Consider the following 11,964-nt stretch of genomic DNA (forward strand, 5'->3'; position numbering starts at 1 on the left):
GAGGAAAAAAACAACAAAAACACCCACACTTGCATTGATTCATTTTCATATTTCTTCTGGTTAAAACCTAGCTGTGGAGGGGAGGGGGGAGGCAAAACATCTCCCACTTTCAGGGGCTGCTTAAGTAATTGTCACGTTTGGTTCTTCCTCACAAAGCTTAGGCCACCACACTCACAATGAGGTTACAGGATGTATTCTACCATTATCTCTATTTTTCAAGCCACTGATGCACAAAAATAAACCCAAGCAATGTATTTAATATAGACAGAAACTCTTCCCCTGCCCCTCCCCAGTCCATGTGGTTAAAACTGAAAAAGCAAATTGACTACTAAGGTCAGCATCAAGTGACCTGCCTGCAGAGCTAGCATTACCAAACAGGATAAAAACACTTGCAGTAGGAGCATTAGGATTGCTATTAGTCTGTGTACAAAGTAGCTGTGCAATATACTTACATTCACATACGGATGTTGCAAGCAGTGCTTCTGCAACAGTGAAAGGAAAATGGTAAATTATGATTTCAGCAGAAGGTAATAATCAGCCAAAGCCATGTAGTTAATTTAAATACTTCATCTTGAATAGCAACCTCAGAAGGCACACAAAAGAACTCAGATGGCTCAGCCAGCCTTCAATGACTCATACAGTGACACACCGTTTCCTTCTCAAGATAGAGGGAGAGTTCTTAAAAACATGGTTGGAAATTCACTTTGTTTCCCTTTACTGGTCCCCCTACCATGTCTTTACAGATCACAAAACACAAAAGAAAAGATTATATACATATGAAGAAGGGCACATAGGCATTACATTATCTCAAATAGCAGTATGAGAAATTAGTCAATGCAGTTTTGGTCTTCTGACAATCCTGTTAATATCAAAGGCTGATCTACCTTGATCTGTATTTTACAGCCACAGAATATGTATTCCCTCTCACATACCCCATCAACTTTACTGCTTAGAGTGAGCCTTATTTCAAAATAAATCCACCTTCCACAGAGATACTGACCACTGCAACAGATCAAGCCAAACAGTATCCCGAACTGGCACAATCAGCATTTCTAAATAGCAGCAATACAATCCACAGATTACTCAGAAGTTGAAGGCATTTACTAGGTTCTTGGGTTTTTGCATGAACGCCATGTTGCTTTCTATATTGATTAAAAAGAAAAAAGGAATTAATTTTAGACAGTCTTACCGGGGGCAAGGAAGAGTATTATATTTTGACCGTCCTTGAAAATTTGGGTTCTCCTAGCACTAGAAACACCCCATTTTAAATCATATGAAATTTTGCAAATAAACTGCTAGGAATCATGCAAAAAGCCACTTGCAGCAGCCCATCTTATACTATTAGGCACAATGAATGGGAGTGGTTTCTACTAGTATAACCCATGCTTCCCCTCCCCTAAAGTTCTCACATTCATTTTTTTTTTTAAATCAAGCTGTTACAGAGTGCAGTGTTAAGTGTATCAGAGGAACCATTATCTGAAACAAGTTTTCAAACAAAAGAGGTTTTCCCAAAGCTTTTATGTAATGATTTCAACACAGACAGAGTAAGTATGTTTATTGTTTTACAGCAGAATGCCCCAATTTAAGAACAAAATTGCTAGATGTTCAGCTGTGCAAAATGGTACATAGTGCTTCAGTACAAGTGGAAAAGAACATGATTTGTTAGCAAGTATTTTCAAATACAATTTTATGGTCCTAGAAGATAGGACTTGAAACTGGAGACTGATCCACAGGCAAACAATTTTTTTCTGCCTGAACTGGACCCAGCCACTTTGGACCCAAAGCCAACACCACTGATTTCTCATTGCTGTGAAAAAAAAATTCACCACACTGAATTGCCAGATTCAGTGTCTTCATGCATGTTACTAAGAAACAGATCAGTCCTCTATGCCAGTTTCTAGCCCCATCTTCAAATATCATCTGGCTCCGATAAATAAGACTCACAGGAATTTCTTGAAGGTCAATGGTCCATAATGGTAGTTATTCTACATGATCTGTTCAATTTCATTTCCAATTCTAGTTAGGCTGTTTAAATGACTTTCTTGAATTCATCGTACAGCACAAGCACAAAAGCACCCCCCATGCCTCTGAGGACATTAGACCATGCACCCTTGAAGAAGGCCTTTCCTCCCTCATCCTTTGCAATCTTCCGCCAGCAGTCAATTGTTCCAGAGTACATGATATCAGCTGCAGGAAAAGAGCAGAGAGTAATTTTTAACTCTTATAATTTTATCCAAGATGTTTTTTTAACAACTACCCTGTTCTACTTCTCCAGCTACTTTGTGATGTCCCAAGCCTCAGAGCCCCATTTCCAGACTGTAGCACAATACCTTGTTCAGGTAACAGAAAGTCTTCCTATTTGCTTGCTTAGTTACTAAAGGCTATGTCACAAAATAAAAACATTAGGGTTTTTTGTTTGGTTGCTTTGTTTTTGGTGTGTTGGGATTTTTTTTTGGCAATTACACTTGTACTAACAGGCAGTCCATCAGTCCATTTGCCCATTTCACATTCTATAAAGAAAAGCCCTCAGCATAATTCCTGACAAAACCAAACATTACAAGCCCTACTGGATTTCCCCATAGTATTTAAACATAATAGAACTTAAATTATATTTACACAACAAGCAACTGTAAATGCTAAGGAATGGCTACTAGGAAAAAAGAACTCATCCTTGTTAATACTGTTTAAAAACCTGCACAAATTAGCAGCCTGCCTGCCTGCCTACCTCCTTTGCGTCCTGACTGCATCATCATTCTGCGCCGCACTGTATCGAAGGGATAGGAGACCACTCCAGCCACAGCAGTCACCGACTGGGCAATCATCCAACTGATAACAATGTGAGTGTTCCTAGGATCTGGGAGCATGCCTGCAATAAAAAAAAAAAAAAAAGGTTAATTGTTTTTTTATCTCATACATTCTCCTACAACTCACTCACTGCGTGACAGCTACTCTACTATGAGAGCTATTATGAAGGCATCTTTGAAGATGCAACGCGACACCTGAAAAACTTCAAACATACCAAAACAAGCTCTTTTTAGGAATAAATGTCACTATGCCACTGTCCCTGCCAATTATATTATATTTATACTTAGAAGTTATTTATATTTATAAGTTATTATCAACGACTGCTATGCCCAAATGTCAAGCTTATCAAACAAGTGTTTTGTAGTAGCCCGATTCAATCCCAGTCTGCTAAACACACCTGAATTAGTCCTAATGGAATTACAATAATGCACTTAATTAAAAGGAAATTGTAATCTTGGATGGTTACCAATATGCTTTGATGGTATTAGGGAGAACTCCTTTAAGGACAAGCAAAAAACTAGGAGTATCTGAAAGCCTGCAGTCATCAGGACAAGCCTGAGTTCTGTTTCCAACACTGCAGTGTCACTGATGTTGGCACAAAACACCCTTTTCCACTTCCATAAACTATAGTTGCCACAAACACAGAGATTAACATCCAATAACAAAGATAAAACATAATTCCAAAATTAGGTTTATCAGATCACTTCTGAAATTTTACCTTTTGCTGTATCATAGATCCCAAAGTAGGCAGCTCTATAGATGATGATGCCTTGGACAGAGACATTGAACCCTTGATACAAGCCACGTATACCATCAGACTTGGTGATTTTCACTAGACAGTCCCCTAGACCAGAGAATTCTCTGTCTGCACCAGCTTTCCCGACATCAGCAGCCAAACGGGTTCTTGCAAAATCCAAGGGGTAGACAAAGCAGAGGGAAGTGGCTCCTGCTGCTCCACCAGAAGCCAGGTTACCAGCAAAATACCTCCAGAACTGAGTGTGCTTGTCTACGCCTCCCAAGAACACCTGCTTATACTTATCCTTGAAGGCAAAGTTGAGAGCTTGAGTTGGGAAATATCTGATGACATTTGCCAAGTTTCCTCGCCAGAAAGACAGCATTCCCTGTTCCTTTGGAATACGCACTACACAATCGATGATACCCTTGTACTGCTTATCAGCAGCAATTTGTTTACTTGCATGTTGTACCTGCAAATATAAAAACACATATTTTGATCGTATGCCTTGGCAGACCTGCACTGCAGCTGGGCTTAAGTCTGCTTATACTATGGAACAAAGAGCTGTTAAACCTGAATGCCTGGTGGCATTTGTGCACAGATTAAGCCCCCTGAGATTAACCAAGATAAACCAGCTGTGATAGCACATTTCCAGGCAAAAGCTCCCATTATCAGTCTGAATCTCAAGCCTCAGAACAAGCCTCTAACTTATGTATATTCTGGTGGAGACAAAAAAACTTCAAGATTAACTTTGTCCTCAAAAACTGAAAGGCTAGGATTTTTTTTCTTAGGCACTGGAATGGGCTGCCCAAGGAAATGGTTGAATCACCATCCCTGGGGCTAATTCACAGATGTGTAGATGTGGTACTCAGAGACACGTTTAGTGACAGACTTGTCACTGTGCTCGGTTAATGGCTGGACTTTAAATGATTTAAAAAGTCTTTTCCAACCAAAATGATTTTGTCATTCTAATACGCAGGCATAAAACCAAAGAATGCATCTGAAGAAAGCACAACAGATACGGGAGATCTTGTACAACTTTAAGAAAAAGGCTTAAAATTGCTTCCCAGCTTCTTCACCGCTCAGAACTTGCCAAAATAAGCAGGGCCAGCCGTGAGGAAGGAAGGCAAGAACAACACAAGTACGTCAAGAGCCAGGCTGCCTGGATCCAAAGGCCCGCACGGAGAGACCCGGTCCTGCGGGAAGGGGGTGGCGGGAGGGCTGCCAGTCAGCGGGGGGCGGAGGAACGTAAAAGAGAGAGAAGGCCGTTCCCGCTGCACAGGGCCGGCCGGGGCCTGCCGCTGCCGCCGCGAAGGTCACAAGAGTCACCTTGGCGCTCCGGTCCGCCCCGCCCGCAGGGTCACACCAGGCCCCGCGTACCGGCGCCAGGCCGGGTCCCGCCCCACGAGCGGCCCAATGCGCTGCCCGGCCGCGCCGTCACGTGAAGGTCACCAAGATGGCGGCCCGCTGCCGCCCTTCCTCCCATACCCCCTCCTCCTCCTCCTCGCCCTCTACGCGCTCGGCGCCAGCAGCGGGGCGGCAGGAAGTGACACCGGGAGCCGCCCCCTCGCCCCCCCTTCTCCTCCCGTCATAGCGGAACCGGCATCACCGCCAGCGCCCCCCGACCACGTGACCTCTCCCCCCACCCCCACCCCCCCCACAAGCTACCTCGCGCGCGCCCTTTGTTCCGTGCGGGGCGGGGGGGTTGGTGCCCGCCCAAGCCCTTTGCTCTCTCCCCCCCCTACTTCTCCCCTCCCCTACCCCCCGGTTGGGCCTGCCGGGGAAAGGGCGCCGGTTGGCACGGCGAAGGGCTCGGCCGCACGTCTGACCTGCAGCAGGAGCTTGACTCGCTCGATGGGCGCTACCGCCGTCTTGCTGATAGCGGCGGCGACACCGCCCGCCAGAAAGTCCTTGAGGAAGGAGATGGCCTGGTCCGCCATGTTCGCGCCGCGCCGGAGCCGCCGGGAATGAAACGCCGCTGCCGCTCAGGCCGAAAGGGCGGGACCGGCCCCGCGCATGAGCTAAATGGCCCGGCAGGACGGCCCCGCCCCTCGGGGCAGCGCGGCCAATGGGAAGCCGGGGGCGGGGCCTCACCGACACGGGGCGGGGGGGGCTGAGGGTCGCTTCAGGGCGGCGGTTACGGCGGGTGGCGCGCGCACTTCTCCAACCCTCCTCCTTCTCCCCCACCCCCTTCTCTTGCCTCTCAATCCGCCCTGCGCGGAATGGTATCGGTACCGGTACCGGTACCGCCCGCACACACACCGGACCGTGCTGCGCCAGTGGCCTAGCGAAGCGTCTGCCGGTCTCCTCGGCCGGGTCTCCTCTGCCGGGCTCTTCCGCCGGCACCGATTGCTGCTGTGGAGGAGAGAGAGAGCCGACCCTGTTCGCGCGGGGCAGTAGACCTGGCTCTGCAGCCCAGCCCAGCCCGGTCCGGCTCGGTTCTGCTTCGCCCGGGTTGCAGCAGGGTGTGCAGGTCAGCCTTGCACTGTTATTGGGGGTTTTTTTGTTTGTTTTTTTTTTCCATAGCAGCCGGTTTCTGGAGTGTTCTCAGCGGGCGGTTTGTGCCCGGTGTTGTGGGCAGAGCGGGCAGGAAGCGGTGCAGTTCAAGGACTCAAACCCTATCAGGTTCGGTTCGGTTCGGTGCTGGAGCAGAGGTTTGGGTGCGGATCTATTAGCCCGGCCTCTCAATGAGCGGGACAACTGGGCCAACTGGGAGACCTATCTGGTGGGAGCTGGTGGGAGCCGGCGTAGGACGGAGGCTCAGGTCCCTCACGGCTGCCCTAGCCCTCGGGTGGAGGGGAGAGGAGCTGGGGCCTTGCTTGTGCACTCGCCAGTTTTGGTCCATCTTTACCACTTTCTGGAAGGCATCTTGTTCCCAGGTTCAGTGCCTGCCTTCTCGCCCCGGTGGTGCCAAGCATCATATCGTCAGAACTTTTTTTCATCAGTCACTGAGCTGATCCCAAGGCGAAACGCCAAAGATCTTGGATCGCAGTTTCGAGGGGGAGTTTGGGGAGTGTGGTCCTGGCGTCTTGTGTGGGCACTCGAAGGTACATGTGAAAAACCCAGCTGCAGGTTTCCTTGCCGGGCATCTGCCTCTACGAAGGCCTGGTCTCACTCCTGCAGTAATTTCTGCTTATTTGATTTTCTACTGCAAGTGAAACTTTACTCCTAATGGCCAAATTTCTGTATGAAATTATACCCGTTCTTTCTAAAGGCAACTCTTTAAATTGTTCTAGCCAGAGGGTACTAGTTCACACACACCTTTTATTATTGCTTTCACTTTTAATGGATGTTTTCTACAAAAATAAATAAAGCCAAACGTTTTCTTAAACAGATGACTGGTAAACCACTAAACGGCACTAGCTGAGGTGTCATGAAACCACTGCTTATGTGTGTTTGTATGTACTTTGCAGGATTTCAAAATAACATCTCTCAGAGGGCATGTTTTAAGAACATTATGTGCCAGGCATGGATCTTTGTCTCTGGTGTCGTGTTACAGACTAGGTTAAACATCACTCTACTTGATTTCTGCACATCAAAAGATAAAAAGTAAATTGTGTGCTATTTTGTATTCGAACTCACAATACAGATGGAGTGAGGTGACTCCTGTGTCCCCACAGGGCTAGACCTGTACAGTGTTACAGGACCATATTTTGGATGTAATTCATGAAAGGCTGTGGTGCATATTCACAGGCAGGCACACAACTTTGTGTGATATTTTTCTTTTTAAAAAAGCTCATAAAAGAATGTTAATACTCTCACAGCACAACACAATCTGTGCAAGGTTGGGGTCTTTTGGACAATAAAATGTCCAAACAATAAAATGGACAAATGGACGTTGGAACAATAAAATGTTCCCTTGAGTGAAAAATGTCATACTCTGAGACCCTGAAGTGTGTCGGTTTGAAAAATTAAGGTAAAATGGATGTAACCTTTGTAATATGAAACTGTTTAATCAACAGTTGTCCTGTCCTGTCTACCTAGAGAGCTCAGATTCATTACTGGGGGAAAAAAAAATCACTGTAGCAGCATGCTTCCCTTCTCTTTCTGCACTTTTTTTTTTTTTTTTTTAATTTTCTGTTCTTTACCTACATATTGTGCTATCCATTATAAAAAACTATCCATTATTGTATTATTAAGTAGGGCTAAAAAGGAGGAGGAGAGTGTTCTTTAACCAAATGTGGTACTACAGTTCACCTCCAATTATAATCACAGATGAAACTTGAGCTTTTATGCAACTGCCTTTTCCCAGAAACCTCACCAATGGCAGCAGTCTATATTCACTCTTGAGAAGCAGTTGTATCCAGCCTTGACTACAGCTTCCAGACTTTACATTAGATAATGTTTCTGTATTTCCAGTAAAGAGTGTAACACTTAGTGATACTAAACTGGATGATGGTGGAGTACTGAAATAACACCTTTTACCTCCTGAAACAGGGGCAAAGCAATGTGTTCTGGTTTAAGAACTGGACTGTTCTAATTGCACAAAGTGTGAAGGAATTGTGATTTCTCAGCAACATCCATACTGCCACAGGGCTGCTGACACTACTTGTGCTTGGAGACTTCTTTCCAAGGGTACTACAGGTGTTTTACAGCCACAGTATCACTGCCATCAAATGATGCCACATCTTCTGTCATCATTCTACTCTATTTCCAAATAAATGTAGTCGATCTCTCCCACTTTTTAAAAGTAACTTCAGAAAGCTGACATACTGTTTCTTGTTTATAACACTGATGGTAAATCATTCTTGTTTACAACACTGATGGGAAACCAAGAATGTATTTGCATAATTGCAAAACATCAAACATAACATAACAAGGGACACCCAGATTTTCCTACCAAATTGTTTTATTTCTAGGTCTTAACACAGAGAACAACATCTACCAAATTTCCTGTCAATCTGATTTTGACATTTGACATGGTGTTCCAGTAAGGTTCGATATTTGGAGCCACTCCTCTCCTTTCCTTCTCTATGCACAAGCATGTTCAAAAGACTGCAGCAGAGCTGTGCTCCTGTTGCTATCATACACACAGTATCATTCCTGCCAGCAAAATCCCACAGCCTAATTTTAAAAACAAATTCATGCAACAGTACTAATCTGTGATCAGGGAAGAGAATTTTTGCTACCATATGTAAGGGTGTAAAACTACAACAACAGGTGATTTTATTTATTATTTTTTGGATTTGCTCTGTTATTAGATGATTAATCCACTATTGAAGGTATAATCCACTCCTCCCACAGTACCTGGGAAATTCCCTTCCACACTGTGGAGGGATGAAACAAGTCAGGTCATGCTTCTGTTCAGAGGAAAAGGGGATGACTTCTGTAGACCTGGCATGTGGGTTGTGGAAAACATTAAGACAGGTGTGGTTGTTGGAACTCTGAAATGTACTGCACTTCACTTCACATTGAAGTAATGCCAAGCAGACAAACAGTAGATGTAGCAGACATTACAGAAGCAGAGAAGTCAAATATCCATTATTTCTGTAGTCTTTGTAGTAGGACTGACCTAAAGGTTGCAGCCTCTTCCTTCATCTTCAGACCCATGAGGGCAAAGGGAAGGCATGAGTGGACTACAGAAAAACCAAGCACTGGCTCTAGGCCTTGCATCTTTTATGGTGAGTTCTCTTGACACAGGAGGGGTAAGAGGCCACCAACTCAGATCAAAATTGTGCAATTTTACAGTGATTTTAGGACTACTACGTGCTGCATAACAATACCCTTCCTGACCCTTAAAACAATCTTCTCAGAGCCATTCCTATTCTTACACCTTAGACATTTAATAACTGATAAAAAGTGAATTAAACAGCACTGCAAAGAACAGATTGGGATGTGCAGATAAAAATGCTGTCTGAGACCTTGGTATTAACTATCAGAAGTCATGAAAGTCCTGACAGGTTACAAATAAATTTCCTGTTTCTTCCCCCGATCAGCTACTTTACTGAATGCAAGTTCAAGCCACCTACCCTGTGATGAATCAATGACACAGGTTTGTTTCACAAAGAAAAAGGATTAGCCAAGCATGTCTGAGGTGAGCCTGAACCTACATTATCTCTGGTAGAATTCTTGTGCCCTAATTCAATCATTCATAAAAGAGAGAGCTGTATTTCAGCCAGATGTCTTAAATATGCTCTATCCACTATTGGATCTATAATGTATAATCCCTGCTATTAGGAAAACCAGGAAATTTTGCCAGATAGGGGAGAAGAATCACCCTCTAAAAATGCCTCTTTTTCCTGATTAGGGAGCTCAAGGTGTGCTTTTCCTTTGCTTTTAACAGAGGGACATGGCAATCACTGTTCCTGGTTACACAGCAAACATTGCTTGGCAGAGCAGGTCTACTATTTCTATTGCAGCTTTGGAAGACAGTGTGCAAATTTTGTACACTATGAAAAGACGGCACAGATACAATGGTCATTTTAATTTGACACAGAAAGTTATTTGAGACATCCAGATAATGTCAGGGTAATCTGGAAAAATATATACAGAAAGCATGACCACTGTGGGAAGAACACCAAAAATTAAAACAGAGTAAATTAAGTTAGTACAGGGAAATGAAGAAGAGTTCTCTACAGTTAATGAAGATTTAGTCTTCTAATTGAAATTTCTTCTTTCCAGAAAGCATTCTTTGATGAAGAAATTTTGACCCCAGCTTTATAGGAGATCAAAATTGTCAGTCATAACCATCATTTCTAGATTAGAAAAAAAATTAATCCAGATTACAATTGTTCAGGAAAGACATAATTTCCTGATAAATTGGGAGTAAACTGGGGGAGTAAAATGCCAGCTCTCAAAAACCTTTTTCTCAAAACCCTTTTTTATTCTAAAAAAAAAAAAACAAAAAAAACAAAAAAAAACAAAAAAAAAAACCAACCTCTCACATTTAATACTTCCACTATCTAGAAGTCAGCTAACACATGGAAAAATGAACTGAGAGCTCACACAGAAGGCTCTATGCATTAAACAGCATTTCAAAACTTTTGTGTTGGGTGGCTCAGATGACATTCTACTGTTCACTTCTGTCTCTTTAGTTTTCCAGGCACAAGTACTGGTTAATAGTTATAACAAGGTCAAACATTATACAAAAGTGATTGAGCTAGGACAGCCAAGTAAGATGGGCCTTTTTTCTTAGAAGGTCTTCTGTCTTCCTTAAGGATTCTTATCTCAGTGCTCCAAGAGAAAGTTCTTGTTTGTATTATCCCTCTATCTTTCTGTTAACCCCCACACTTTTTGACCTCAAAAATTTTTGTTTTCTGTGCATTATGTTTCTCTAAATTGTTCTAAGGCAGAATGTGGATACCAGACAGCATCCTCAAGATGGCATAGCTGAAGAAGCATCACAAAACCTACAGGCTTTATTGGCAGAAGTTCATGTAGATTTTAAAATTTAGCCCCCTCAGTCTTCATTTCTCCATCAGTGAACAGGCTCAAATTTTTCTCAGTTATGTCTATTGCTTTGGAAGCCTTTCCACTGTAACACCATTAAATCCACCCCCCCCTACCAATTAGCAAAAGATGCCAGCTTTCTCCAGAGGAACTGAAAAACTTAATTTGGATATTACTGAGAGAAGAAGATTTAATAATTTTTGAGGTGACTAGAATATGTCAAATGATTATAGAGCAGCTTAAGCTGAAATGGATCACAGGAGGTCCAACCTCTTGCCTGAAGTGGGGCAGTGCTACATTCAGCTCAGCTTGTCCAGGGCTTTCTTCTCAGAGCTTGAAGCCCCCAAGGACAGAGATTCAACCACATCTCTACCCAACCTGCTCCAGTCTTTCATTTACCCCAGAGTGCAAAGCTGTGGTGCATTACCACAGATACCATGCCCAAGGCACTAATGCTTAGTGCCTATAGAGTGTTGTGCTTTAATCACAGAGTACATTGAGGTTCTGTGGTAGCCAAGCACATTCTATTCAAATGTTTCAGTAAGATATATAGTACTTACAGGCACAGTTTTAAAGTATGTGACAGTTACAGGTGTGCCAACCTTAGGAGGGAATTTTCTTACTCAGACAGCTTGTAGCAGCTTCAAGAACAGCATTACAAACTTTTATGAATTACTATGAGATGAGAGACATCTGATTGCTGTTTTGTTTCTCTGAAAATACAAAACTGTTCAGCATAGTGGCAAGTTACATGTCAGTATGGGAAAGAAACTTATTTTACATTTATTCAGTTGTTTAATATTTTGCCTTAATGTCTGTACACATAAGATTAGTCAAACTCCTGTGCATAAGAATCTTCTGAAAGAATTAAAAAACCCTGATCTGGTAAAAAGTTTGTGATTTTATGCAGCTGAAATGCTCCGTAGTAAGCACGCTCCTCATAATTAATTGGATCACTGTGGCACTTTCACTTTACTCACTGCTCAAGGAGCAAAGTAACTTCTGATGAATTAACATAAGACAGAGTCTGCCAGGCA

At 43.4% G+C, this 11,964-nt stretch overlaps 1 protein-coding gene across 1 annotated transcript; it reads right to left on the reverse strand.

Moving 5' to 3' along the window:
• Positions 1–1,540: 1,540 nt before the first annotated feature.
• SLC25A6 (solute carrier family 25 member 6) lies at positions 1,541–5,552 on the reverse strand. Its single transcript, XM_071747125.1, has 4 exons — positions 5,368–5,552; positions 3,524–4,010; positions 2,726–2,866; positions 1,541–2,187 (listed from the first exon to the last, which is right to left on the reverse strand). Exons 1-4 carry the CDS (start codon positions 5,476–5,478, stop codon positions 2,030–2,032), a joined length of 897 nt encoding a protein of 298 aa, XP_071603226.1. The 5' UTR covers positions 5,479–5,552; the 3' UTR covers positions 1,541–2,029.
• Positions 5,553–11,964: the final 6,412 nt, after the last annotated feature.

The sequence above is a fragment of the Heliangelus exortis genome, chromosome 1 (assembly GCF_036169615.1).
Source record: "Heliangelus exortis chromosome 1, bHelExo1.hap1, whole genome shotgun sequence".
NCBI lineage: Eukaryota > Metazoa > Chordata > Aves > Apodiformes > Trochilidae > Heliangelus > Heliangelus exortis.